Below are 26385 nucleotides of genomic sequence, written 5' to 3'. Positions count from 1 at the left end.
AACTTTTGGATCTTTTCCGTGGATGCTTTCTATACTAACTTAGTGGGTGCGCATAACATTAGCATCCCCAAATTATTTACATGTGGATTTGTAATGTAATGACACGTTCTCTATAAATTCTCACTTTATATTTAGAACTGGTGCACTTTCTCAATGTGCCCTCAGGTCAAGTTGTTGATTTGTTTACTTTGCTCTATTTTGAAAACAGTAATCAGCATGACTCTGAACAAAGCTTTGAATTCACGTGAAAAAACTGTCTGCTTCTTCCTTTTTGGCTTTCTCTTGATCGTTTTCTCGCCAAAAATAATATTTGTTTTATTGGCAACAGATACGATAAGATTCTAATTAAATTTTGTGGATAAATAAAATGTAACTAATTTGTAACCTCTTTCCATATTAAGCGTGGTTTCATTTTTAACAGAGAACTGATGGCGTTTCCCAAATTAGCAGCTGCTCTACAACAATACGTCCACGAACATGAGGTGGGTTACAATTAATAAATATTCTGATGAGCACATCCCCTTTCATTTGGGCATAAATTACTTCATTCAATTTGGTCAAACGAGAATCAAGGACAATTTTTAAGTAAATATGGCATGCACGATATTTTAAAAAAAAAATCTGCATGCTCAGTGGCCATGTTCATGATTTCGAGTCAAGCCCTGATTGCATTTTGATCCTGAAAGTTTCAACAGGTCCTGATTGCTAGATTTCAACCTAGAGTCATAATTCCTTATTTTGAACTTGAACTACCCGGGTAGAGAAATTTTCCAAAAACTATGTAAGAAATGCGCTGAAATGCGCGGATTTTTCAAAATTTATTTCCTATAGAAGAATATTTTTTTGAGATTTCTCAGTACTTGTGAACATTTCGGTTTGTTAAACGTCTTTTTTGATAACTTTGAGAGGTTTTTTAATTGATTCAATTTCTTCGAATTTTTGTCAAAATAGTTTATCATTCTTTTAGTGTATTAGGTGTATTACACTATAGTACCAAAACGCTACGAGCACCTAAAGAAACTTTAAAAAGGGATACAAACATCAATTAATGCAATAATTTAAATTCAAATCAATTCTCTAGAAAAGAGTCATTACGCCTTTAATTCATTAACATCAAAAAGAAAGTTTGTATCAGTTTCAAAGAACTCTCTAACGAAAACTGCGGCAATTTCCGACACTTTTTCGTCCAATTTTTGCCCTAAGAACTGTCTGTTTTCGCAACTATTGCTTCAAAATTGTGCACGAAGTGTCAAATGGGTTCAAATCGGGAATTTTTGCTGCCCGTTCCAGTACCTGGCGCTTTTTTTATTAAGAGACTTTACGAAAATTTTTTGAAATATGGACAGTAGTATTATCCTTTTGAGGAATGCAGTTTTCAAGTTGCAATTCTTTTCAGTATTTTTTTGAAATTTTTCGTGAATATGAAAGATTTAATTTAATTGGACAGCAAAAATGCAAAACCCGTCCATCTGACTTTAGTGCATCCGAAAGCGCACGTAATTGCTTGTTCGAGTATAAGCGTGTGTTTTCTGCCAAAAAGTGTTGTTTAATTTTTGGCATGAACTCAAGCAATTCCGTAGCTGTTTAGGTATTGTACATGTTTATCTAGGGCAACTTTTTGTATGCACGCTGTGTAGTACATCTTCATTTTCATCTGAGTTGTTTTGTTTTTTGTCGAAGGGACATTTCGAATGTTATCAGCTAGGAATCAAAAGAAGGTCCGAGCAATTTAACTAATTTTTTTGTGTGATTAGCAAAATTTAGAATGAAATCTCGTTTTACACTTCACAGTCTCACGCCTCATTTCATGCCTTTGCAAAAATCCATCTCTCTGAACAGAAATTAATCTTAAAGAGTAAAATTGTGTGGTATCTAGCTTTTCGTTACCAGAGTTAGTTTAGATCAGTATTATAAACACGTAAAAAACTGAAGAACCCTTGGCTGTGTGTAATTTTAAAATACCACAGAAGGGTTCGCTTGAAGCTGCCGGCCTATAAGTACCACAATATTAAAAAGTACTACAACATTTATTGCCGAAAACTCAGCAATATTTATTTCCTTCTCCAGCCATTCTGCACAGATTTTCAGCGAGTTTCAATAAAGCACCGTTCATTTTCTCTCTAAATTCAATCTCAACGTACAAAGATTTGCATTAGCTTGCCTTACAAAAACATTTTCTAAATGTTCAGCAGAAATTGATCAGTTTTGTGCATAGGCATTAGGATAAATGAGCCATGAGCGAAGGAGTTTCATGTTTTTGGCCATTGTTTTTGCCGAGTTTTTCATCAGTATTTTAGGGTTTTATAATTTTGTTTCCAAATTACCACTTCCGAGGAAGAAAGTGTTTATGAAAAACTGTATTGGTTTCGATCCTCATTCCATTTGTCCAAAAATTGGAATAGAGCTGTTTTATTTTAACTGTTTTTAAATGTTTAAGCACCGTCTAATATCAACCAATTTGCTTTGCTCAAAACCACTTTCCTATTTTTTAATGAAATTTTTAGCGGTTTCAACACACTGAATTTACAAATATGCAACTGAGTATTAAAACTCTTAGTGGTTGAGCAACTAACACTTTTTAAAAGTCAGCATGAAATTTTGATTTCTGTTGACACAACAGAGCAAAACAACTGAGAGACAAAGTCAAAACATTTGTTTTCTGGTTCATTATCAATATTTTTGCAGTGACACAAATATCATGGAACGATAGAGATATCAAACACTCGACGTTAGTACGTTGATCTTTGTACGACGATTTTGTAAGCCACTTTGGATTCTGCACAAAGATTAGTTTTTCAATGCAATGATTTTACAAAATGTTACATCAAGACTGGATACAATCTTTTGTTATTTCAAATTTATGTGGTGTTTTCTCTGTACACTTTGCTTAAAAATAGTCAACTTTGTAAAAACTTCTCTGATTTGGAAAAGACAAAACGTATTATTTGGCGAACCTACTTTCAAATCTTAGACCAGTAGATTGAATATCAATTGCATCTTTAGTTTTGCCAGAAGGAAGCTTGATCATCAAATCTCTAAATCTACAAAACTATCAAATAATCAAAACTAATCAAATTAAAATTTAAAAAATTTTACTTCGAATTTCCGGTAGCAACAAGGTTCTTGATAGTTCAAAGCTCTACATTTGAAGAACTGATATAAACTCTAGCCAAAATATTTCATTTGATATTGACATGTGAGCTAAATTTAGCATGCCAGTTCTGTGCGTACTTTTCTGTTTGGTCAGACGTTTGTCCAGATAAAGGAGTTCTTTTCTGTTCGGAAATACTTCAAACAAATGATACCCTTGCCATTTTTAAGATATCTCAGAATTTGAAATTTCAGAAAAACTTTCCAATTTGAATCCCAACAATTTTATAATTTCTGTTATTAGTACAATTTACTTCAAATTTTTTCCATAATTTCACATTCTTATTTATTTTCATATACAGAGAAAAGTGGCAGGCCACCATGCACTTCCACTACAACCCATATTGTTCTTGCTCAGAAACATCATTTCAGATATGAACAAAGCAATTTGACTTAAACACAAAAAAGTGATTTCAATAGATCCACCAATGAACCTATCAATCACTAGGTTGGATCAGATGTGAAGCTGGTCGTTGTTCACTCCATAATCCAACCAATCGAGTTCCAACCCACTTGATAAAAATAGAAAAGCTACCAAGTTTTTCCGTACTTCTACAGAACATGGAATGTCTACATGGTTCATATTTCAATACTACGTTTCTTTGTCTAACTGAGTTTTATACGAATAGGAGTGGTTTTCGAGGAGTGATTTTCAAAAACTGTCCCGTTGGTGATGGCGAGATAATAATCTAGGGAAACATTCATTTGGCACAGGTCCACAATCGTCCTTTTTGCTGTCCCGATTCGAAAGAAGATCCTACGTTAGTTCAGAACAAATATTTTCCATGGTTCTCTGGTTCCAATATCAATATGTCTGTACCAACGTACCAACGTACCAACGTCGAGTGATTGATTTCTCTAACGTTCTATGATATTCTTGTCACTGCAAAAAAATGATAATGAACCAGAAAACAAATGTTTGGACCTTGTCTATCAGTTGTTTTTTCTTTGTTTGATATCTGAGTCTATCAATAATAACAAAAACTTAGAACAATATAAAGCTAGGAAAGACATTTACCGTTGAGAATAGCGAGGTTTCGAAATCTACTGTAATTAAATAACTACTGTAATTAAGCATCGTTCAATAGGGCTCCCGCTTCGCCTTTGTTGATCCAAATGAGCCAAATACATTAGCTATATATTTGGCTCATTTGGATCAACAAAGACGAAGAGGGAGCCCTATTGAACGATGCTTAATTACAGTAGTGTAGTCCGAGTTTTGCAAAAAGAAATTTTATATTATCTGATGAAAGCTTTTGATGTCCATATGTTTACTGAGGTCACTCGAACCTCAATGTAAATCGCCCATATTTTAGTGTTTGTCATCAGCAACTCCTCCCATTTCACGGCATAATTTCATTGTGTTCAAAGGTAGCGATTCATTGTTAGTATTATTCTGCTTAGTCTATGGCTCTCATCAGATTGGTATTACCTGCCATTATTTGGGTATAAATTGTATTTTATTTTGTATTTTTTAATTTGTTATGAACTTGGAAACTGTTCATTACAATTTTTCACGCTTTTTTGCCAACCCTTAATTTTAATTTCTACAGAAATAGCTCAAAAATATCCTCAGAAAAAAGTATTCAAAATTGGGAAATAAAAGGCATTGAACAGAATTTTTTCCCACAATTATTTGGTAAGTCAATTAAGAGACAAGGTTGCGCGTGAGAAATGAATAAATCGCCCTCTTTATCAGCACAGATCCTACAACATAAATTTTTCAAATTTATTAGAGACGAAATTTATTTGAAATGAGAGAAATAAAACTGCGAGAAATCTGCAGTCTGATCAGCATTAATTTATTGAATACTCTGCTTCTCATTTGGAATTTCCAGAATTGTTAAGAGAAAAATATGATTTTATAACTGAAAAACAAAGTACTAATCAACTAAGGTTGCCATTGTTTTGCTGACTGACTCCAGAAATTTTTATTTCCTTTTAAAATTGTTAAAGTGGCTGCAAGGTTTTCGTTAAGTGCCTTTTCGTTCGTTTAGTTTGACTGTGACTAAAATTTAATAAAGAAGGACTAAGAAACTAATTTTTGCACTGTCTAATGAAACAATTGCTGGTTTGATTCCCTTTTCAGTTTTAAACAAATAAATTAGATGCTCTTTTTATTTTAACCCAAAAAAATCAATTGAAAAAACAGCGGCGGAGAACTTGTACTAGTTTGTTTTTCATGCGGATTAACCCCACAAAAATCAAAAAAATTTGAAAACGAATGAAAAAGTGCAATTTCATTGGTGAGCAGTGGTCAAAATTTTCTTTTTTCTCCATATTGTAAAAATTTGATCAGTAAGTTGCAGTAAAAACTATGTCACACTGACTGGATATTTGTCATGAATTTATCAATTACCGTACAAAGTTCTTATCTTAGTTTTCCAATTTCAAGGGCAGTTAATTTAGTTCAATTTCATTAATATTAATCCATCAGTCATTTATTTTGCAATGATTATTTGTTCAGGTACAAGACAGGAAATTGTCTATTCACGTGTATAAATCAATCTAAATTCCTCTCCTGTGCATGAATAACATAAGATTTCAAATAAATTCTAAATTTATCTCGGAATTTTGGCAACCGCACTGCAATCGCATCAATTGAATAGGCAGTAGTAAATCGTGACTCAATTGACAACGGACAATATTCAGCAGTGCCACATGGCGCAGTCATCAGAGAAATTCCAGAAAAAATCCCCTGCATATCGACGGAGAAAGCAGTCATCACGCCACGAGAAATTGACGCAACAATGGAAATCGGCCTTGTTGGCAAAAGAGGGGATACAATTGGAAACTCTTCTCATTGGACCACCCAGAGTAGTCATATACCCATCTGAACCTCTGTATTATGAGGAACCAGTAGAAAATCATACTTAGGCAACCGAACGCTATAAAAAGGTTTGCAATCAACAACTAAAAGTGACATGGCAAAATAGATGTAAAAAGATTAACGAGAACGGCATTTTGTGCGGCGATAAGCTTTGGGACATATGCAACCAAAAGGTGACATCACTTCTCTATCTCCGCATCGGCACAAAAGGACGCATGATTTCCAAAAGCAAACACCTGCATTTTATCGTCGAAAAATAGCCGATGAAAGAACTTTGACGCGTAATTGAGGAATCCTTCATAAAAACAAGGAACTTAACTTAAGACCGTTTCGCCTTCTTTTCTTCAAAACAGCAAAAGGGAGAATCTGTGGAAATCTTCTATGACAGACTCAAAGAACAAGCAGAAAATTTTATGCTGGGAGATGCGGAAACAACACTCATTCGTGTCACCTTCGTTTTGATTACTTTGGACTTGGACACACAAAAGAAGCTTTTTTAAAAAACGGTGACACCAACAAAGGCCAAAGAAATAGCTATGTATATGGAGATGGATGCCCAGAACCAACAAAAAAATAACCAGAAGCTTAACACGAATGCTCAACCAGTGAAAACAGTCAATAACTTGCAATGACGCAGTCGCATCACAAACTACCAGCAACAACGGAAAGACTTCATTCGCCACCCAACTATTCCTCAAAACTATCAATATAATTGTACTTGTGCAAATGGTGGTCAACAATGGGTCAAAAACCAAAGTAAAATATTCTCCGCAAAAAGAAAAAAATGCAAAACATTGCGGAATTCTGGGCCAATTTGCCAAAAAACGCCGAAACGAAAAAGAACACACTCTCAAACGTCACAACCCTCAGAAACAAAAGTCAACCAGATCAACACAATATCTATCAAAAGCGATGATGAAGAATCTGTCAGCTATAGAACTAGCTATAAACAACTATACGAACGAGCATATGTCTTCAATTATGACAGCGATTTCAACGACTAAGTTGCAGCTATCCCTAGTGATGCAGCACAACAAATCGAACCACTCAAAGCAAAAATTAAACACAAAAAATAACCGATTGACTCTGGTAGCGTGTGCAGTATCATCACCCATACTTTGGCTAATAATATTCTAAAGAGTGCCCCATCTGCACGATGGATTGCTTCAACATGTGAAAAAGATCAGAAATTAATTTTAAACGAACCGATCAAGGTACTCGGAAAAAATTGCAAAAATAGTTGTCTACGACGATTGGATATGTGAGGACGCATGCTTTACAGTTGTAGAGCATGGTCATAAACTCATCATCTTTTCAGTAGTCTTGGCCTAGCAGTGGCTCAACAACAAGAAGAAAGGGGTAATTGTGTTAATAATATTGATTATTCTACTTGCTAAGTAAAACAGGCAATCGCGTCGCAAGTTTTTGACCTCGTTTCGAGAATTGGGTTATCAAAGACACATGGCGTTAAATCAAAAATTCATCAAAAGTTTACAGCAAAGCATCAAAAAAGTCGAAGGGATCCAATTAATCTACAAACTAAAATTACTGCTGAATTAAACAGGTTGCAAAACGAAGGACATATCGGAAAGTTATCTAGTTGCTCTGACGAAAATTTTATTTTACGGTTAGCAATTACAGCGAAGAAAAATCAATCTATAAAATTAGCATTAGGTTCTAAGTCCTTAACAAATCGATTCATAAAAAAAAACAAATGCCTAACATAAAAATGTTAATAGATTCAATATCATAACATCTCACAAACAAAGAAAATAGTCAGCAAGCATAATTTTTTGTCATAGATCTTAAAGATGCATACAGTCAAATACAATTACACAAAGACACTGCTAAATATTGTAATTTTTATATCATTTGTGGAGAATAAACATGTATATGTAGATCAAAAACTTGATTTTAGGGCCTCACCATCTTGCCCGCTGAATTTCAAAAGGCAATGGACTACACACTCATAGGTCTCCAAAATACATATTGGATGACATTATACTATTTAATGCCGGATCAGAATCTGACCATATCAATTACTTTATCAAATGCCTCAAAAAACTAAACGAACTTAATTTGCGCATCAATATCAAAAATGCCGCTTTGCTAATTCAACCTCGAAAATGCCATGTGGACAATCAACGAAATCTACACCAACAAAAGCGCGAGTAACTTTCTCGGACAACTCTACGACGAATACAACACCATGCACCAACAACAACTCTTCAACAACGGAAACGACTCAATTCACAAGTACACTGGACACAACGGTTGACCTCAGACTCTCGGAAACAATAAATCGCGTCTGCTGCAAAAAATTTTTGGCCAAAATAATGGAGAAGGACCGGATGCCATCCTACAGGAAGTAAGAAAAAGCGTCATCAGAAACAATGCGGGGAGGTTAACGGACATAAGTCCTTATATATACCCGTATTGGCGCAAGATATCGGCAAAGCTTGCACCGATATTGGGAAGAACTTAAAACCAGTGATTCCGCATAGCAAATATTCACTATTATCTAATTGTATTGAATCGAATGACGAATTTCTAACAGATTTTGGCGGACTTATTATTAGTAAAAAGGGAATAGAACAATTTTTTATATCAGGCTTTGATTGCTACTTAAAATATCATACAATAGAACAAGTATATAATGCTTCCCACCCAGATATAATTAAATTTTTATATAAAAACATACATAATCACCGAGTACCTAGAACAATTAGATTAGACCAAGTTAGATGTTTAACAGGCAGAAAGTTGGAAGAATTTTGTTCAGAAAATAATGGTGAGCCAATATATGCCACTGCACACAACCATAGAGCAATATGCCTTGCTGAACGTATATCTCATACTGTTAATTGACAATTATCATGTATGAAAGCACATTTAAATTAAAAATTTAATCTACAACATGCAATAAATGCAATCATTCAAACTTTGGAAGAAAATGGAAAACTCCCTCATCCAATTTTACAACTAAATCAAGTTGAAAACACTGAATTACAGCAAAACAATTTAATATTATTTAGACAAAGATACAATCACAGGCAGAATGTACTTAACAGACGAACGGTGGGCTGATACGGGATTGTGTTCCGATGTCGAGATTGAAAGAGTCATTTGCGTTGCAAATGCCCGTGCTCACGAAAAACGAAAGACAATGAGACCAGAATAATGTGGTCAGCGGGAATTTCCGCGACCTATAGCACGGAGGGAACGGAGCGTAGGTGTCATAATCGCTTAAAAAAATCATGTCTCCAATCGACAGATGAAAAACCTAGATTGGCCGTAATACGTTCGAAGTGAGAAGAACAGTTGGAAAAGTCAGGCCAACATCCAGCGTGACAAAGGAACCCAACCAACCTGAAGTAAGAGTACACAACTCAGATATTGCATCGGGACCAAAAACTAGAGAGATATGGTTTTAACGTTAGAAATGAGAAGCGTTCTATGCAAACTGGCGACATGTCTGATTCGGAAACTTCCTCAATTAGACGAAGGAAATGACAGTACAGGAAACAAAAGAGAGAAGCCAGTTAGCAGACACAAACTATAATACAGGATAACCAAGATACACAAGGTTTTTCAATCGAAATCCACGTATCCGATACGACGTTCATAGCTACAGCCTCTCCAGAGAACCCAAACGAATGTTGAACGGTTGATCCCAATCCAAATCCTCCAACTGAGAGCGAATGACTGTTTTAGAAGCTGAGAAGCAATCAAACAAATCAGATTAAAACTATCTCAAAACTTATTTAAATTCATAAAATCATTTAATATATTAAAATTTTATTATTATTTAACCGGTTATTATGTATTAATTTTCTGATTTTATTTTAATATAATCTCCATTATTTCTCTCAATAGGGGAAATGTCATACGGACTGGATTTTTGTCATGAAAACATCCATCACTGTATTTAGTTCTTATCTTAGTTTTCCCAATTTCAGGGGCATTTAATTTAGTTCAATTTTCGTTAATTTTATTCCATCAGTCATTTATGTTGCAATCATCATTTGTTCAGGTTCCAGACAGGAAACTGTCAATTCAAGTGTATAAATAAAATCTAACTTCCTCTCTTCTGTGCATGAATAACATATGATCTGTTTTAAATTCCTTTAACTTAATTTTGTGTAATTTCAACTCATTCTGTCAACTGCGCTCATCCTAATCAGTTACAATTTAAACTCAGCAAGTTGCTTTTCAAATGTAAGCCTAGAAAACAAAGTAGTCATTCGCGTCGCGAATAACCAAGCTCAAAAGTAAAGTTTTAAATAAATATCGGAAAATTGGCAATCGCACCACGATTGCCTCATTTGAATAAGCAGTAGTACATCGTGGCTCAATTGACAACGGACACAGTTCAGCAGTACAACAACTTATATGCAATTTTTTTTCTACTACCGTATTTTCTGGTTTTTCTCTCATAGTTCCACAAAACCTGCAATACGCTGCAATGCCAATACCATCGTTATCTAAGCAAAAATTACCACCATCAGGTCAACACAGACAACAATCAGCGGTGATTAGATTTAGCTCATTTATAATAATGTGCTCATTTTATCTCGTTTTTAGTCAGAGACCTTCCGACGATATCCTTAAATGTGTAAGTGAGACGAAACTCAATTAAAACCTACTCAGTTCATTTGGCGTTTAACTTCGGGGTTTCTCTCATTATTTATATAACTACCCACAAAATTTTAGCTCCTCCAAAATGGTATGTTTACACAGATTGGTGTGGGAGGGGGGTTCTACCTTATGTGACCACCAAGGTTCTTTTATATATACATCAAAGCCATCGTAAAATTTGTTTATTTATTTTGAAGTGAAATGACAAGGAGTTTTTTGCACTTCATTTTAGACATCTCTTACATCTACTTGTACTCTGGGTTTGATATATGACTAATGCAATAATATCCGATTACCGTCGTGGCATTCTTTTGGTTTGCATAGTTCCCCGCGTGGAACAAAGTACAATTTTTGTTCATTTTTTAGCTACTTGATTTATTGCCCCAGGTCATATTATTGATCGAACACTGTTTTTTCAAATATTTTTTTCAGTAAAAATTTTTTGCTAATGAGCAATAATTTGTTTAAGCAGTGAGGGAATTTGCATGCTAAAAAGCACACCTCCGAGGTGCTTCTGGCTGTTATTGCACACCTCAACCTGGATAACAAAAAATAGTTGAAGGAGCAGGTTTCATAAATTCAAATATACTTCTACAAATTTTCAAATCAGAATCTGTTTATGTTTTTCAGGAATTGGGCAAAGAAAAATGGGACGAAGTGACCAAATCAGCTGGGTTCTCAGAGGACATGCAACGAGAGATCTCGCAGCAGATCCTCGCCCCTGGATCCCCGCAACCTGCGACCCTGTTGAAAATGATCGAGGAGACAGCCAAAGTGTCCGGGAAAGACTTGGGACAAGTTCAGGAGGAGTTAGGGGAGGCGTATTTGTACTATGTGCTGAAACATCCAAAATGGGCCGATAGGTTCCAGCTGTTGTCACCGGACATTTTGGGCTTCATCACTAATTTGGATAACTTGTTCCACTATCTCTTAATGACCCTGTTTGATAAGGTAATAACTCTTTTATGCGAAGTTGTATAGTGCCGATTTATATTTTAGCATTTGTATTGTTACCATTTAAGTCATAAAGAATAGCCTGATTGGCAAGTGTTAGTGTAAGATTAAATTTGAATAAAAATGTGAGCTTTGAAATTATGCAATTTATTATTCTCATAAGCATGTACGCATTTAATTTTTCGGTTACGCTGTTGAGTTTTGCATGTTTGGAACAAAAACAAACATCAGTTCAAATGTTGCAGAGAGTCAGCAAAGCATTTGTTGATGTTAAAGACCACGTGAACAGTTAACCATAGGTCTTTCCAGGCCAAATTTTCCTCGAAAATAAGGAGGGAAAAATGGGAAAAAACGCTAAAAAATTTTTAAGAAGTTACAGCCCTACTTCTCCCCTTAATAAGGGCAGAAAAGGTGTAATTCTGAAAATCAGCGCGGAAGTGTAACAAGTAAGGTAAATTTAGGGGAAACAATTATTTTTTATTCTTGACAACAACACTTTTACAGTCTTTTAAGGTCTGTTTCTTCATAAAAGAGGTCTGTTTCTTGAAAAAATAAAACGAAGTCCTTTCTAATAATTAAAAGTCCTTTTTCGATTTAAAATGATGATCAAATTTGTGATTAATGATGAAAATTTGTATCTTGGGTTCTGAGAGCAACACCAGATACTGTTTAATTCTTAATTTCTCGAAGTGATCGGAAAACCAATTGTGGTTGATTGAATTTTCAAATTTTCCACTTTTAATTTCACCTTTTTTGTTACACCCTTCCGGACTTACACTTCTAAATTTACACTCCTTCCACCCTCATTAATCGAAGAAGTAGGGGTGTATCTTTTATATATATAAATATATATAAATTATATATATATATATAAAAATACTCTTTCACGTCTTCTTTATTTATACACAGATTTTTGAGTTCCAATCAAAATCAGAATCAATTCCAAATATTCTTAGTACTTAGATTGTGATATTAATTTATTAGTTGTTTAGTGGGATACTTTTCTTATTTAATCATTTTCGCTGTGATGCTTTTACAAGATTTTTAAGTTTAACCTTACGAACATAAATTTTCCTTGGTTTCGTTCTATGATCATATATGTTTTCTCTTATTTCGTATTAGAATCATTTAAGATTGCTTTGATTTCATGCTAAAATCAAAACTTTTTTTAGTGGTCTAAGAGAATCCACCTAGTTGACTTAGCTTCTTTCTTATGATCTTTATAAATGTTTCCCTAGTAGCGTTTTGTTTAGCGTTGATCATACATGTTTTCTTACGTATCAAACTGGGATCTCAGATGAGTTCATTATGTTTTTAAGGATGAATTCTTGAGTTTATGAATGAATCAGCTTTGAATTTTTGGCCATATACAAGGATCATAAGAAAAGGTGCACTTTATACAACAATCATATGTATTTTTTGGTTTCATAGTGTGATCATACTAAACATCGGGTATCGACATTATGAAAGCATAAATGGTTCTTATATGAAATCCAATAAATTTCCACTTTTGATTATTGTCTGTTGTGTCTAATCATGACAACCTCACGAAACGAGTTGAAAATGAGCATGCATGTATGAAAATCGAGCTAATGATGGCTGATTATTGTCTGGATACGTCGCATCATTATCACGTACCTCGACCCGTGTAATTGTTCCGACCCTCTTGAGGGGGGAGGAACTATATACTCAAATGGGTTTTTTTTTCTTCCGTGAATTTTCGCCGCTCGATATATTCATCGTAGAGAGTTGAGACTGGTATCATTAGAAAGCTCGTCTGGCGTAGAATATGGAATAAAAAAGATTTTTTTAATTTTCGTTTTCTACAGCGAGTTATCGAGGTTTGAACTTCTGAGAAAAGAAGAGTGAATTCACGTTGTTTTTATTCACATTTTCCGGAATTTTTGCCTAAATTTTCGTCAATTTTGCTAAAATTTGTTATAATTTTTAAGAATAGTGTCGTTCATTTTATTTTTGAAGACGAACAAGCAATGTTGATTGTTGTGATTTAATTTTTTTGGTCAAAAAATCTGGATAAACATTTCAAAATTTAGCCTTTTTCATCAAAAACAGCACGAAATAAGCTAATTTAGTCCACTTTGATTAAATTTGCCGACAGGACATCCCCAAACAACACTCATACAATCGTTGTAGATTCAGAGGGGGGCTATTTCTACTTCAGAGTCCGCTGAGAGTGCACTGTAGTTAAAACCATGCCGTTTTTTGCTAACTTTACTCGTTGATTATCAAAAATGCAGAATTTATTTAATTTATTTTGAGTTTTCAACTAACAAATTCTATATCTACAACATTCGAAAAATCAATTGTACTTAACGGACAATAAGTATTTTCAGGGCTAGTTTCGGGCCATTCTTGGACTGTTACAATCTAAAAAAAATCGGGTTGTAATCAGCCGGTCTTTTTTTTTTAAAAAAAGACTTTTTTTAATAATAAAGAACAGAACAAATCAAATCAAAGCTCAAGAGTGATAGGTCCAACCAATTCGCTTGTTAAGCAGCTCCAAGCTAATGCATTTAGTTTTTTAATTGAAAGTTTATGGTCGTTTCTTTTTTAAAAAATAATTGACTTTTCAATAAATAATGGCTTAATTAACTTTTCCTCTACTTTTTTCTTAATTTGTTCAACTTCCAGCTTAATGTCAGCAAAGAAAGACTGCTTCTTCTTTCTACTAATTTAACATTTATTTTCGGTTGCAGTTTTAAGCCTGAAGTTATTGTTTTCTGGCTTTAATACCACAAGATTTCAGATTTTTGTTTGTTTTGATATTTGCCAGTTTTTCACGTTTTCTAATTTTGTCATATTATCACATTATTGACGGTTCTGATGTCACCTTATTAGCATTCAGAATAATGCACAATTGAACATATTAAAATCCTGAAACAAACATATACATCATCATTTTAACGGCCTCGACGCCTCTTTCTTGAAGAAATCAATTGATTTTTTTAATTTTGTCTCTAACTGTCATTTATACTTTGTCGTTTTGGTCGTATGAAATTTCCTGTAGAGTGATAACTTTCATTGGCTTTTCATGGAAGAATAGAAGAACCGATATTCTGATATTAGTAGATAGCTGATGGTTTTCATGACTTTGAAAACAATCGTTTTCCAAAATTAAAAAAAAAACTTTTTAACTTCGTAAATTTGTTCTTTTTATATTTCTTTTTGTTACCTAATCTCGTTAGTTACTCACAGGTCAAATATAACATTTTGGGCGTCAAGGGAATAAGAGGGATTGGTGTCCCAAAATCTTTTAAAGAATTTGTTATGACCTTACTGGCTTCGACACCGGTTTTTCTCAAAACAAAAGTAAATTGATGTGATTTTTGTCATATTTGACGTTTTTTTGTAGATGCAAGAAATATTCTAGATAATTACAGGTCTTGAGGGCTTCCTTTTTATGAATAAACGACCCTATTTAAATAGCTCTTTTTGTAATTAATGCCTTTCATGACATTAAATGTAATTTTGTTTCGAAATTTTGTTTGTTTTTTGGTGTTCTTTTTAGCCGCTTTAAAAAGTGAAAAAGGACAGGTCCTAATGCCCCTCTATAGAAGCAGTGGTAATCGTAAATTTGTGGTAATATTAATTGATTCCTAGTGGTATTTATTACTTTGAAGTTAACTGTTTCAAAAAAATAAGTTAATTTTTTTTACTTTACTGTTTTTGTTCTTTTTTGTATAATTGTTACCAAACCTTTTTATGGACTGCTCGCATACGTTTTCTGGTGATTTATCAGTTATTTTTGTTTAGTTTTGCGTTTATCTGACGGAATGTTGACTTTGTTATTAAATTTAGTTTTTAAGAGGGACATAAATTTTTTGATGTAATTAATGTTTGTTGTTGTTGTTGTTTGATTTTGCTGTTCGTCTTGACTCGCTTTCTTAATATCGACATATTACAGCAATCTAATGCATTAATTTTCACTCCACTGAGTTATTTGCTTTGGAGGCTATCTTATCGTTCATACAGAATTTTTTGAAAAAGACGGGCTTTTTTGGGAATCGCAAAAAAATAATTTTTGGGTTCTTCTATCTGTTCTTCATTTGGTAGACAATTATGCCAAAATTGTGGATGGGCGGGGTCGGAACCTTATGTGCCATCGCACATTACCGAGCCGCCTTGTTTGGAGATAAATGCTCTCATTTTATATAGAATCACTTTTAACTGCTGGGTGTTTTGGTTATTTTCCCAGGTTGAGGACCCCTCGATGAAAAACCCATCTAAGACGCTTTTACCTATGAAGATAACCAGGGAGACCAAAATCCCCTATGATCAAGACTGTGACTAGCTCATAGTTTCGGTGCCTCATGTGCTCGTTCAAAAAACTTTATGAAAAGAGCCGTCCACGCCAAAACGCGTATATGATTCAGATTTTGGCTCGTTCACGTTATGAGAAGACTCAGGCAGACCGAAAAAGTTCATGAATCAGACTTTGTCTCATTTGTGTTCATGGAGAAAACCGATCTTTGTAAAAGCTAAGAAAAAAACTTCAAAAGAATGTTCTCAATTGATAAGGCTGCGTATTGATGTATTTTGTAAGTTTGCGTCTATGTTTATGATTTAGCTCAAGTACAAAAGGCCTGATTGATGTCAACAAGTTTTTGAACAGCCTAAATTCGCACCAGAAACGTCTGGAGAAAAGTGTAGGTAAAAATGCAAAAATTTATCTGTGTTATAGAAAAAGGATTGTCTTATTTCTGTTCAGATGGGCTCAGGGAACTCAAACTGATAAAACAAGTGATATGAGCGTATTTTAAGCCAACAAATGCTATAGTGTAAATAAAATCTATAGTATAAAGAAATTTACGATACTTGATATATAAAGTCTTTAAGTTTTGCGGTCGCACCAAATATTTATTCAAAAATATTTGAAAAGATGATTTGACCATTTGGGTCAAGGATTTGTTCGATGTTATACCCAATTATTTTTGTAGTATCTCCTATCCATAGGGATTGCACAACGCCATGAAGTTTAACTTCGGTCCAATACTTCAAAAAATGGTACATGAGAAACGCAAAAAGTCTTCTGTTTTTGTAAATAAAGATTTGTCTCGTTTCTGTACGATTGGGTGTTCGCCGTCAATCGCGAATAATTTCACAGGGAACAACACTGAAAACTAGAATCGGGTTATTTTATGGTAGGAGTTAGACCCGGGTTTATTATTTTTTCAGGAACTGGACTCGCCTGCATTCCGCCTGGAGGATGAGGTGGATGAGAAGAAGCAGTACACTGGGAACAAAGAGATCCACTACTACAGCAGACACGAGGCACTCCACAAAGTCGCTTTCGGGTTCATCAGGGCCACCATGCGCAAACACTACATGGGTAAACTAACAAAATGAACATTCTGAAAAATTGAACTCGAACTGAATCTCGTTTTGCAACGATTATAAAGATTATGAAGTGAGAATTTTGGTAAACTGAACCATTTTTATCGTCTCAATTTCCATAATTTAAAAAAGTTTTTACATTATTTTCCCTTAATTAGTATTGGACAAATGTAGCTTGCTTTTTGAAGAAAAAATTCGTGGAAAACGATCTGTCTTCGAAGCCAAACTTTGATACAGGAAAATAGTATCATTTCATCGTTTTCTAATTGGTTAATTTTTTGTCACTGTGTCGCAAAAAATATTTGAAAAATTCCAATGAAAATAGTGGGGAAAAAATTCCAATATGAATAGTGGGCACCGACGTTCCTCGTGCAATCAGTATTTGAGGATACATTGATTTCATATAACTAGTTCTATCATAACAGCACTCATTACGCCTCAAAACGTGCACAAAAAAAAACGAATTTGTTTGATTTTGTCGGTTTTTTCACGTCCCAAATTTTATTTAGTTCATACTTGATAAACTTTGGAAAAAACCGTCACATATGTCCGCAAATTGTGTTTTTGAGCTATAGTCGAACAAAACTTGCCAACACAGTACCAATTAAGCAGAAATTAAAGATAACCTAATCATAGCCTATTATTAAAAAGTTCATCAATGAGACTAATTGGGGATTAAAAAGGCCAATCGCTGTTTTGAAATTTCTCATAATATGCTAATTGAAATATTTTATTTTCCGATCTATTTTTGAAATCATTATTTTAAAACTTAGGAATCTTAAGTGTAGGCTAATTGAAAGCAAAAAGACGGTGGAGAGTATTGACAAAAATCGTGCAAAATTGTAACGCGGTGTTTTCATATTTGTCTACGACTTGATCAAATGAACTGGAAAAGAACGAATGTAGATTTTGCAGCGACGTGCTCACAAAGATTAATGAACAAAAATACTGCTTTATTGTCGAGTATCGGATGCTGCGTTTGCGTCTAATGCAAAAATCAAAAGATTTTCTTTCTATACTTTTTCTGATAAATTATTTTCTATCATGAACACTTTCCGACGTTTTACAACAGTAAGCTTTGTTATACTACTCAATTAGAAATCTCAAATTGTAAGCAGTTTTTCTTGCCGAGAACAACTGCCTACAAGAAAAACTGCCTTAAAGAAGTTCATCATTAAATACTGAGAGGGCTGAAAAAATATATATTTGCGAATTTGCCCTGCTTTCCATGACTTTGTTTTCTTGTTAGAATTTTACAACTCAAATAAAAAGTTGTTCAACGCGAAAATATTTCTTAGCTGTGTTTTATTTTAAAATCCCCAAAATTATTTTTTTCATTGTATTAGAAAGTTTTTTTTCGTTGAGATTAAAAAATCAAGGCGACAGTTTTTGTTCAGAATTAATATTTCGCAAGTTACCCAGTTTTTGCCAGTTTTATTAATTCGCCATTTTTCCAGACTTTTACAGTCTTATATTGGTGACAATTCTTTTGTAAAAGCTCTGTAAATGAAAAGTTTAAGTTTGCTTTAAAAAATTACTCGATGAATATATATAATGATGGAATCATATCATTCTAGTCACCAGCAATAAATTTGAATCTTAAACACTGCGAAAAAAATTAAAATTCAATGAAAAGAATTTGAAGCAATGACAGAGGGAGAAAGGCAAAGAGCAATTTCGCTATGCAAAATTGAGAATTTCCTTTTGCTCCCTATTTTTTAATGTTTTTTTTTCAGTTCGAAAAAAGGAAAACGATTTAATCACGCCATTTAACCGAAATAACTATTTGAAAAGAAACCATACCACAAATAGCGTGACAAAGAATTTTTCAAAGCGTGCTAGATGATTTAAAGAAGGTGTATTGAGAACTATTCTCACAAAAAAATACACTGGCTGCATAACTGGTCTACAAATAATTAATGGAGGAGCTATCTATATTTTCAGCAAAAATTTGAAATTTTTTTTTACCAACAATAATAATGAAAATTTAATGTGTAATTGTCAGCGGCTATGGTTTCAAAATGTCAGAAGCATAACATTGATTATATAATGAGTACTTGCAAAGATATTGGACTTGGTTTTTTTGGTTTTTGTTATTTTTTGAAAAACACAATGGAAAAATTTAGAAATATAAAATTTCCTCTGCTTTAAACTGTTCTTTAACTTTCGGCATTTTGCAATAATTTGGAAACAATTTATCTGCCGATTGGGATAAATTTTCAGAAATTTTTGCTCTTTGATTATTGTACAAATACGGTCAGTCCCCAATTGTTCGGCCCAGAGAATGTGATTTTGAAATATCGTTCAAAACAAGAAAAAAAAATTGAAAATGGTCTTCAGAAGCTAGATTTTAAAGTTTTGAAGGCTTGCGTAAAAATGTAAGAATTTTGATGACAAAAAATGCCATTAGTTGCAACCAAGAGCTTTGATCCACTTTGCTTTGCAGTCCCTGAAAATAAGACAAAAAAATAACAGTAACCTCGGCAATTGTTTCGCTGTAATTTATTTCCAGGGTCGAGGTTTGGCGGTGAATTTTCGTAAGAAATGCGGTGAAAAAAATAATTTTCACCGCGTATTTCTTACATCTTTTTGCGGTGAATGCGGTGAATCGCGGTGAAATGTTTATTTTCACCGCGTAATCAGTATTCTTACAAAAAGGATAGTCCCCACACGCGTTCGAACATCTGACCTCTTGCATGCCTTCCACTGCTTAGTCCACTGCGCCAACTTTTACTTACATCTTTGAAATTTCATGTGAAATTAAATCAGATTGAGTAAACTTTGGAAATCTTATACGGTGAATTTTTGTAAGAAATGCGGTGAATTTCGCGGTGAATTTTTGTAAGAAATGCGGTGAAATGTGGTTAATTATTTTTTTTCACTGAATTCACCGATTTCACCGCATTTCTTACATTATTTTGCCACAAAAGTTGATGCGGTGAATTTTTGTAAGAAATGCGGTGAGTTTTGTGGTGAATTTTTGTAAGAAATGCGGTGAAATGCGTTGAAATATTTATTTTCACCGCAATCACCGCAATCACCGCATTTCTTACAAAAATTCACCGCATTCACCGCATTTCTTACAAAAAATTACCCTAAAACCTCGACCCGGGTTTAAATACGGAGCATATCATGAAACTTGAGAAATGCATGCTTAAGAAACAGATCACAATTCATTTCGTATTTTTTTTCAAAAAAATCTATTCAAGTTATCTCAATTATAATTCCCTCTTCCAGACTCTAAGACTCAGATGCAGTTCAGAAGTTGTGACATTGACACTGTGGAGGGAAAGAAGTATGAGCATGCTGTGTTCCTCCTCTTGGGAAAGGGAAAGAGGAAGAAGAAGGAAAAACCCCCCAAGATGGTCGCAGAAACTGAAAAGGGCGCAGAAGGTGAGCCATCTGACATTCTGCGGTGTCAGAGAGTCAGGTGAAGTAAGAATTGGTTTTGAAAAAAAAACCACCGCAGTTAAGATCTCTACTCTATGAAAAGACCCTAAGGACCTAGGGAGGGCGATAAAGACTGGAATTTTTTATTTTCTTAGTCTCATTACTCAACAATTTCTTCATTTATCTGCTTAACTCATCTCAAATATCGCTCCAATATAATTGACAGGGATTGCCCTCCAAGTCTCTTTCAGTACTAGGCAAGCCTAAATGCAAGTATTATTGCGTTTTCCAGTACTGGGTCTGCAATGGATTTAGAGTTGCCAAGTCTTAGACATGACGTGCACAAGACTAATAAGAACATAGTTCTGAACAGTATAAAATTGACTTGACATTAGGTCCGGGTGCGTCATCTTTTTTCAAATAATGGCAATTTAGGTCAATTGGACAAGGACACAGTTGCGAGCATAATGAACGCCATCAAAACTGGAAACGTCACCAAAACACGCAAGAGATGGGCCATGATCAAAACTGCCATGGCATTTGGAGCCTTGATTGACAAATTCGAACCCCTGTACCCAAAGCGAATTGTGATGAACCCAGAACTCTTCTGTGACAAGTTTCCCTACCATATGGCGTTTGATAAGAATCTGGTGATCAAACACGTGGGTGTGGGGTTGCAGAGATTGTTTCCTCCCCTTCGATTGGGTGATTGTAAATTGGACCCAATTATGGAGTTGGTGCACCCACCCGTTCCGTTCACGCCATCCATGGTCCGCTTGTTTCCAAACCAGCTGTTCAGGTTAGGAAACAACGAAAAGATAAACAAAATAAACCTGCGAAGCGGGAGATTATATGCACAACTCAGAGGTCCATAAGAGATTATAAACTCGCGGTAACTTTTTCTAGGTTCAAAGTGAGGCCAGAGGCTGTTCCGATGCACTGGAGGAAAGACCCAATGTTGATAGTGAGAGGACAGTTCCTTGAAGTGGACAATGGAAAGAGCTTCCTATTCCTTGGATCCCCAGCTGTCGAGAGTCTCCCTGAAATCAGGTACAAGATCAGACTTCAAATCGCTGATTATCAAATTTAGGAAGAAGTTTCGTAAATTTTGTCACCCAGTTTGAAATGAGAAATTCAGAGGAATAAGCGTTTTTTTCAAATTATAGCCCCCTTCCTCCCTTGTTCTCAGAATTATAGCCCACTCATTATGGTATAATTACGGCAATGTGGGGATGTGGTTTAATGGGAATAAAGGGCTATAATGGGATCTAAAAAGGAAACACCCCAAAACCAAAACAATTTTATAATATTAACCAGAGTAATGAAACGGCTCAGAATATTGCAACAACCTTAGACGTTTTGAATCATCGTGCAAAACTGTTGCACGATTTGAATCCGCGAAGGGATCAAAATTTACTTGTCATTTTCGCTTGTGATATCAATAAATATCTACTGTACTGCCTTAAGCACTAAATTTCAGCGAGTTCGATAAAACTAGACAGCCTGTTCACGGGAGGCACACGACACGCTTCTCTTTTACGACTGTCGTATTAAACTGAGATATATTAATTGACAGATGTCCCGATTTTAATCAGCCGTGTCATGTATCACACGATATATAAAATTTTATTTTTTCTAGTGTTCTTTTTTCTAGCTTCAATGCTGGCTATTAGGGTCATCTTAATAATAACCCAGGGCTACCAGAGCTCCTAATCATTTAAACCATTTCATTGTGGCTCAATATAGGGAGCGTCACTTCTACTTTGGAGAGATAGCCCTGCATGACAAGACACGTGACCTGGCCTATGAGAAGAACGAAATGAACAATATCAACGCAGGTGGATTAGCAGGACAAAGCAGTGCAGCCGACCTTCAACTCATTGAAGAGCTCAGGTATGTTGACACGGAATCTTAATCATTCCTAGTTTGAAAGAATACGGTTAGCTTATAACGATTTATTTTTTAAAATAAAGGCAAAAAATGTGATATTCCTTCAATGATTTTCTGAGTCAATTCAGTAGCTTTTTTTATCTCTTTTGGCTGAATTGACCAATGCCCAAAAATGAACTGTTCATATATCCATTTCATCCTTTTTGAAGAAAAATTCTCAAACTCGAAGCCAATTTTATTTTTACAAAAACCATTCAGAATCACATTGCCATTGTCAAGTCTGTTTTAATACCGTTTAAATTGTTTTAAAGTTTTGTTCCAGTTAAAAAAATATTTTTTGCAAAAGGATTTCCCATTTCAATTAAAGATCTCGGTATTGAAACCAGATTTCCATCAGCTTATATATGACATTTCCAGAAAATAGTTAAACATGAAACTTACGAAGTAATTGACCATGAATCTATAAAAACTTTTTATTCTCCATTTCTATCCAGTTCTTTTTTAAACAAAAACTCTTACCTTTTTATAACGTTATTCAAAATAATGCGCATTTAAGAGGGCTTCCTGAGTATAGGGGAATTGAGTATCAGTTTTTGTTAATGTAAAACTGATGAAAATTCCCTTGTCAAAAATGTCATGGATCATTTTTTAAAACAATGAAGCAACATTTTTTTACAAGTAAAATTTTTGAGTAAATTCCAAAAGTTGACTCCAAAAAATCAGCCTGTAGCATGTTGGCATTTTTCGGGCAAACAATTTTGTTTTCTCAATTGACTGGGATAATAAGAAGAACTCATCTATTAACAGGACTGTGAACGTTCTTGAACAAAGGTCTCTAGCGTCAAATAAGCAAAGGAAAATTTTGTAAACCGCAATAGAGCAATTAATGAGCAATTGAAAAAATATGATGTCAGTGTGAATGTTAACAGTTTGATTGTAAAGTTTGAATAAAATTAAATAATTCGGTACGTTAAATTAGTCAAGTAACTCAGTCTCCGAAAAAAAAACGGTCTCAGACAAAAGTGTCACGTACAAAATATTCCAATGAAAGCAGACAAAACAGATGCTGAAAATGATCCCAAATAGTTATCGAAACAACTGTAAATACAATCTATGGTGTTTTGAATGGATATGAATTACAATTAAACCGATTGCTTGGTTAAAAATAAATTATAAGTTATTTGGCAAAAAACTGTCTTGTAATCAGTATAATATTTGCTTAGGAACATGCGATCATATGAGCAACTTAATGAGTTTGTTAACGGGTGTGCAGATGTTGAACTCTCAGTTTAGTTGGAAATATTTCGTTTTCACGCGTTTTGTCCTCTTTCTTGGGACTATTTTGTGTGGGTCGTTTTGTTTCGAAGTATTTTTATTCGAAACAATTTTGTCCGGGACTGTATGTGTCTAGAACTTTTGTTCATTGGATATATAACTATTGAATTGTCTGAAAGAAACAATAAGGCTCAGACCGAAACCAAAAACAATCATATATGAGTGGCCTTCTCCGCAGAATACGTCAACATGAATTTCAGCGGAAACAACTGAAAATTATTTTCTTTGTTTATTTTTCTCGATAATTCTGACGTTTGATAAGTTTTGTTTTGATAACCACAGAGCAACAGCTGGGGCTATTATTTGTCTCTTCGGTGTTTTTTTTACAACTTGAAGAATTTGAATTGCATTGGAGCGCTGTCTTTTTGTTCAGATCTGTTCACACATTTTCATGATTTTTGAAGTCAAAATGAAATAATTGTTTTGGTTTTGCCTTAACATGAAGTGGAGCAAATAAGCAAGTGGTTTTTCGGCGTAATTTATTTGCTCCTATTTAAAAATCGAATTTGAAAATGGTGATTGAACAAAAGTTTTCTTTCTCGCCAGTTGGTATTTTGTTCACTATTGGCATTTTGGCATTGATTTTTATTGCATTTTTTAAAGTTACTGGATCTGATTTTTTTCTAAAGGCTTTTCCTAACACATTCATAGTCCCATCTGGGTCTATATTTTTGGTTTAGTTATTGAAAATAGTAATTGAAAGTCACAATATCTGCAAATCTGCTTTTGGTCAATCGTTCATGCAATTTCAACTGAAGTGCGTGCGCGACCTCATTTTTAGCTCTTAGTGGAGTGAATCCTTTGTTCATTTGCATGATTAACTTTTTAGTCACATACCTCACTCCCAATATTGATTTCCTTACTCTGAATTGACACTTTTTTCTTTCAACTCAAAGAGATATGGTCTAGTGATTGTGTGTCACTCATATTTAAGGTTAATTGAGAGCCTCTAGTTGAAGCAGAAATAAGAGTTTCTTAATATAAATATAACATATTACTATAAATATAGCATCTCAGAATTTTGAGATTGCTGGTCAACAAAGCTATTGCGGCTATTTTCTGACAATCTGCCGGATATGTTTTGTTTTCTGGTTGTAGAATAATTTTTCTGAATTCATTGAGCCATTTTTCTTGTTGGAAGAACAAGTTGTTGTCGAGTTAAACGCGTAAATATTGCACTCCAAGTTTTTTTTAATTACTGGATTATTTATATTAGTCCCCAGACGGTATGGTCTTAACTGTAGGTTTATTTCTGTTTGGAACCTCGATTTTTGGTCTGGCTCTTTGTTTGGGGTACTAATATCGGTACTTTTGTCTTAGAATTGAGATCTACCAACTAAAGCAGCAACTGGAGGCGGAGAGGAACAAGGCACCCCAAATAGTGGAAAAGGAAAAGAGCAGTTCTGGCGGAGAGGAACACGCGGCAGCTCTGGCAGCAATGCAGGCCAGTCATACAGCTGCACTGGCAGCTAAAGATGTGGAGATCCAAAGGATACAAGAAGAAATACTCATTCTGCAAAAGGCTGCAGCTGAAAATGCAGCTGCAAACAAAGACGCTGCTGGTTAGACATAGTTGGTTACAAATGTTGCCCTGAGTTGAGATTTTTGTTCGAACTGAACATAAGAAATCACCGGTTTCGTCGCTTTTGCTTCGCTAAAACTGATCAAAGGCCTTACGTTTTTACTTCGGTGTCGTCCGTTTTCGTCAATTTTAATCATAAGAAGCGTCGGTTTTTGTCGATTTTGAAAGTTAAGAGCGTCGGTTTTCGCTGTTGAGCTTTGTTGATTAACATTGTTTGAGAAAGTACAAAATTTGTTGAAAAGATATTAGACTATCTGAGCAATGTTAAACGAACTTCTAAGTTTTCATAGTCAATCTTGCATTGCTTTGATGAGTGTTTGGTAAAATACCCAACTTTTTGTACAATGTGTTAAAGATCTCGAAAGTATGCTTATACTTTGACGGTTTTTTTGTCGAAAGTCTTGTTATGCTCTACTCGAGATAATTCGTTTCAAATATAGTTTCGATGCACTGACTACATTTATTGCAAAAGCCAAGCTCTTGATCCGCAGTGCTTCGGCAATTCCATTACTATTTTAGTTCACCACGACCGATATCAATTCTTCCAAAATTTACCCGATAATGGCATACGAAATAGAGTATACAGTACTATTAGTCTCTTCCAGCTTAAATTCAGACTATAAATTTGTTGCTACGGTGCTTAAGCACGGATGCTTACTTCTGCCAGCAGTTGCTGGAATAGGATAAGTCTTACTAATTAACTGCCTATAAAGTTACCGGAATGAATGAGTTTAGAGTGCTATTAATCTCTTCCGACTCAAGTTCAGACACTAAACTTGATGCATCGATGCTTAAGCACGATGCTTTATTCTGTTAGCATTGCTGGAATAATATCAACCTTACAGTTGAAATCCGTTTTTGATCTTTCACAATGCCTAACTGTCCTTGGTTGTTCAAAATAACAAAATTTTCAGCTCACATTTCTGTAGAATTTTAAATTTTGAGAAGACTGGCTGGCAGCGGACCGACCGGCGCCCACAGAAAAGCGGTTTGCTGGTCTTTCGTACAATTCTCTTGGAGGGGTTTTCTACTTCCTCGTAGCTTCGGACGACTGCAAAAAAAACCTAGCCAAATTAAATAAAAGGAAAAGGAGAGTAAAAAATGCAACGGAAAATTTTATCATTTGAAAACAATTCTCAACGCTGTTTTAAAAATTCATTAAAACAGAGCAATTCGCTTATTTTCTAACTCTTTGTCGCAGAACGATTACTCTCCCTGAACTACCTGAGATTTTCCGACTGTCCTTAGCTCCAAACGATTT

At 34.6% G+C, this 26385-nt stretch overlaps 1 protein-coding gene across 1 annotated transcript in view; it reads left to right on the top strand.

The window, feature by feature from the left end:
• The first annotated feature begins 334 nt into the window (after positions 1-334).
• The window catches only part of LOC142355239 (guanylate cyclase soluble subunit beta-2-like), a 51029-nt gene continuing 24978 nt past the window's right edge, over positions 335-26385 (top strand). Inside the window, exons 1-8 of the mRNA XM_075407465.1 lie at positions 335-482; positions 11249-11569; positions 16769-16922; positions 20165-20320; positions 20753-21116; positions 21224-21367; positions 22064-22210; positions 24863-25104. Coding sequence (XP_075263580.1) covers positions 429-482; positions 11249-11569; positions 16769-16922; positions 20165-20320; positions 20753-21116; positions 21224-21367; positions 22064-22210; positions 24863-25104 — 1582 coding nt within the window. The 5' untranslated portion in view covers positions 335-428. The remainder of the gene's footprint in view (positions 483-11248; positions 11570-16768; positions 16923-20164; positions 20321-20752; positions 21117-21223; positions 21368-22063; positions 22211-24862; positions 25105-26385) is intronic.

The sequence above is a fragment of the Convolutriloba macropyga genome, unplaced genomic scaffold (genome assembly GCF_964194025.1).
Source record: "Convolutriloba macropyga unplaced genomic scaffold, txConMacr16.3 SCAFFOLD_1113, whole genome shotgun sequence".
Classification (NCBI taxonomy): Eukaryota; Metazoa; Xenacoelomorpha; order Acoela; family Convolutidae; genus Convolutriloba; species Convolutriloba macropyga.
This window is presented reverse-complemented; position numbering and strand designations above follow the sequence as displayed.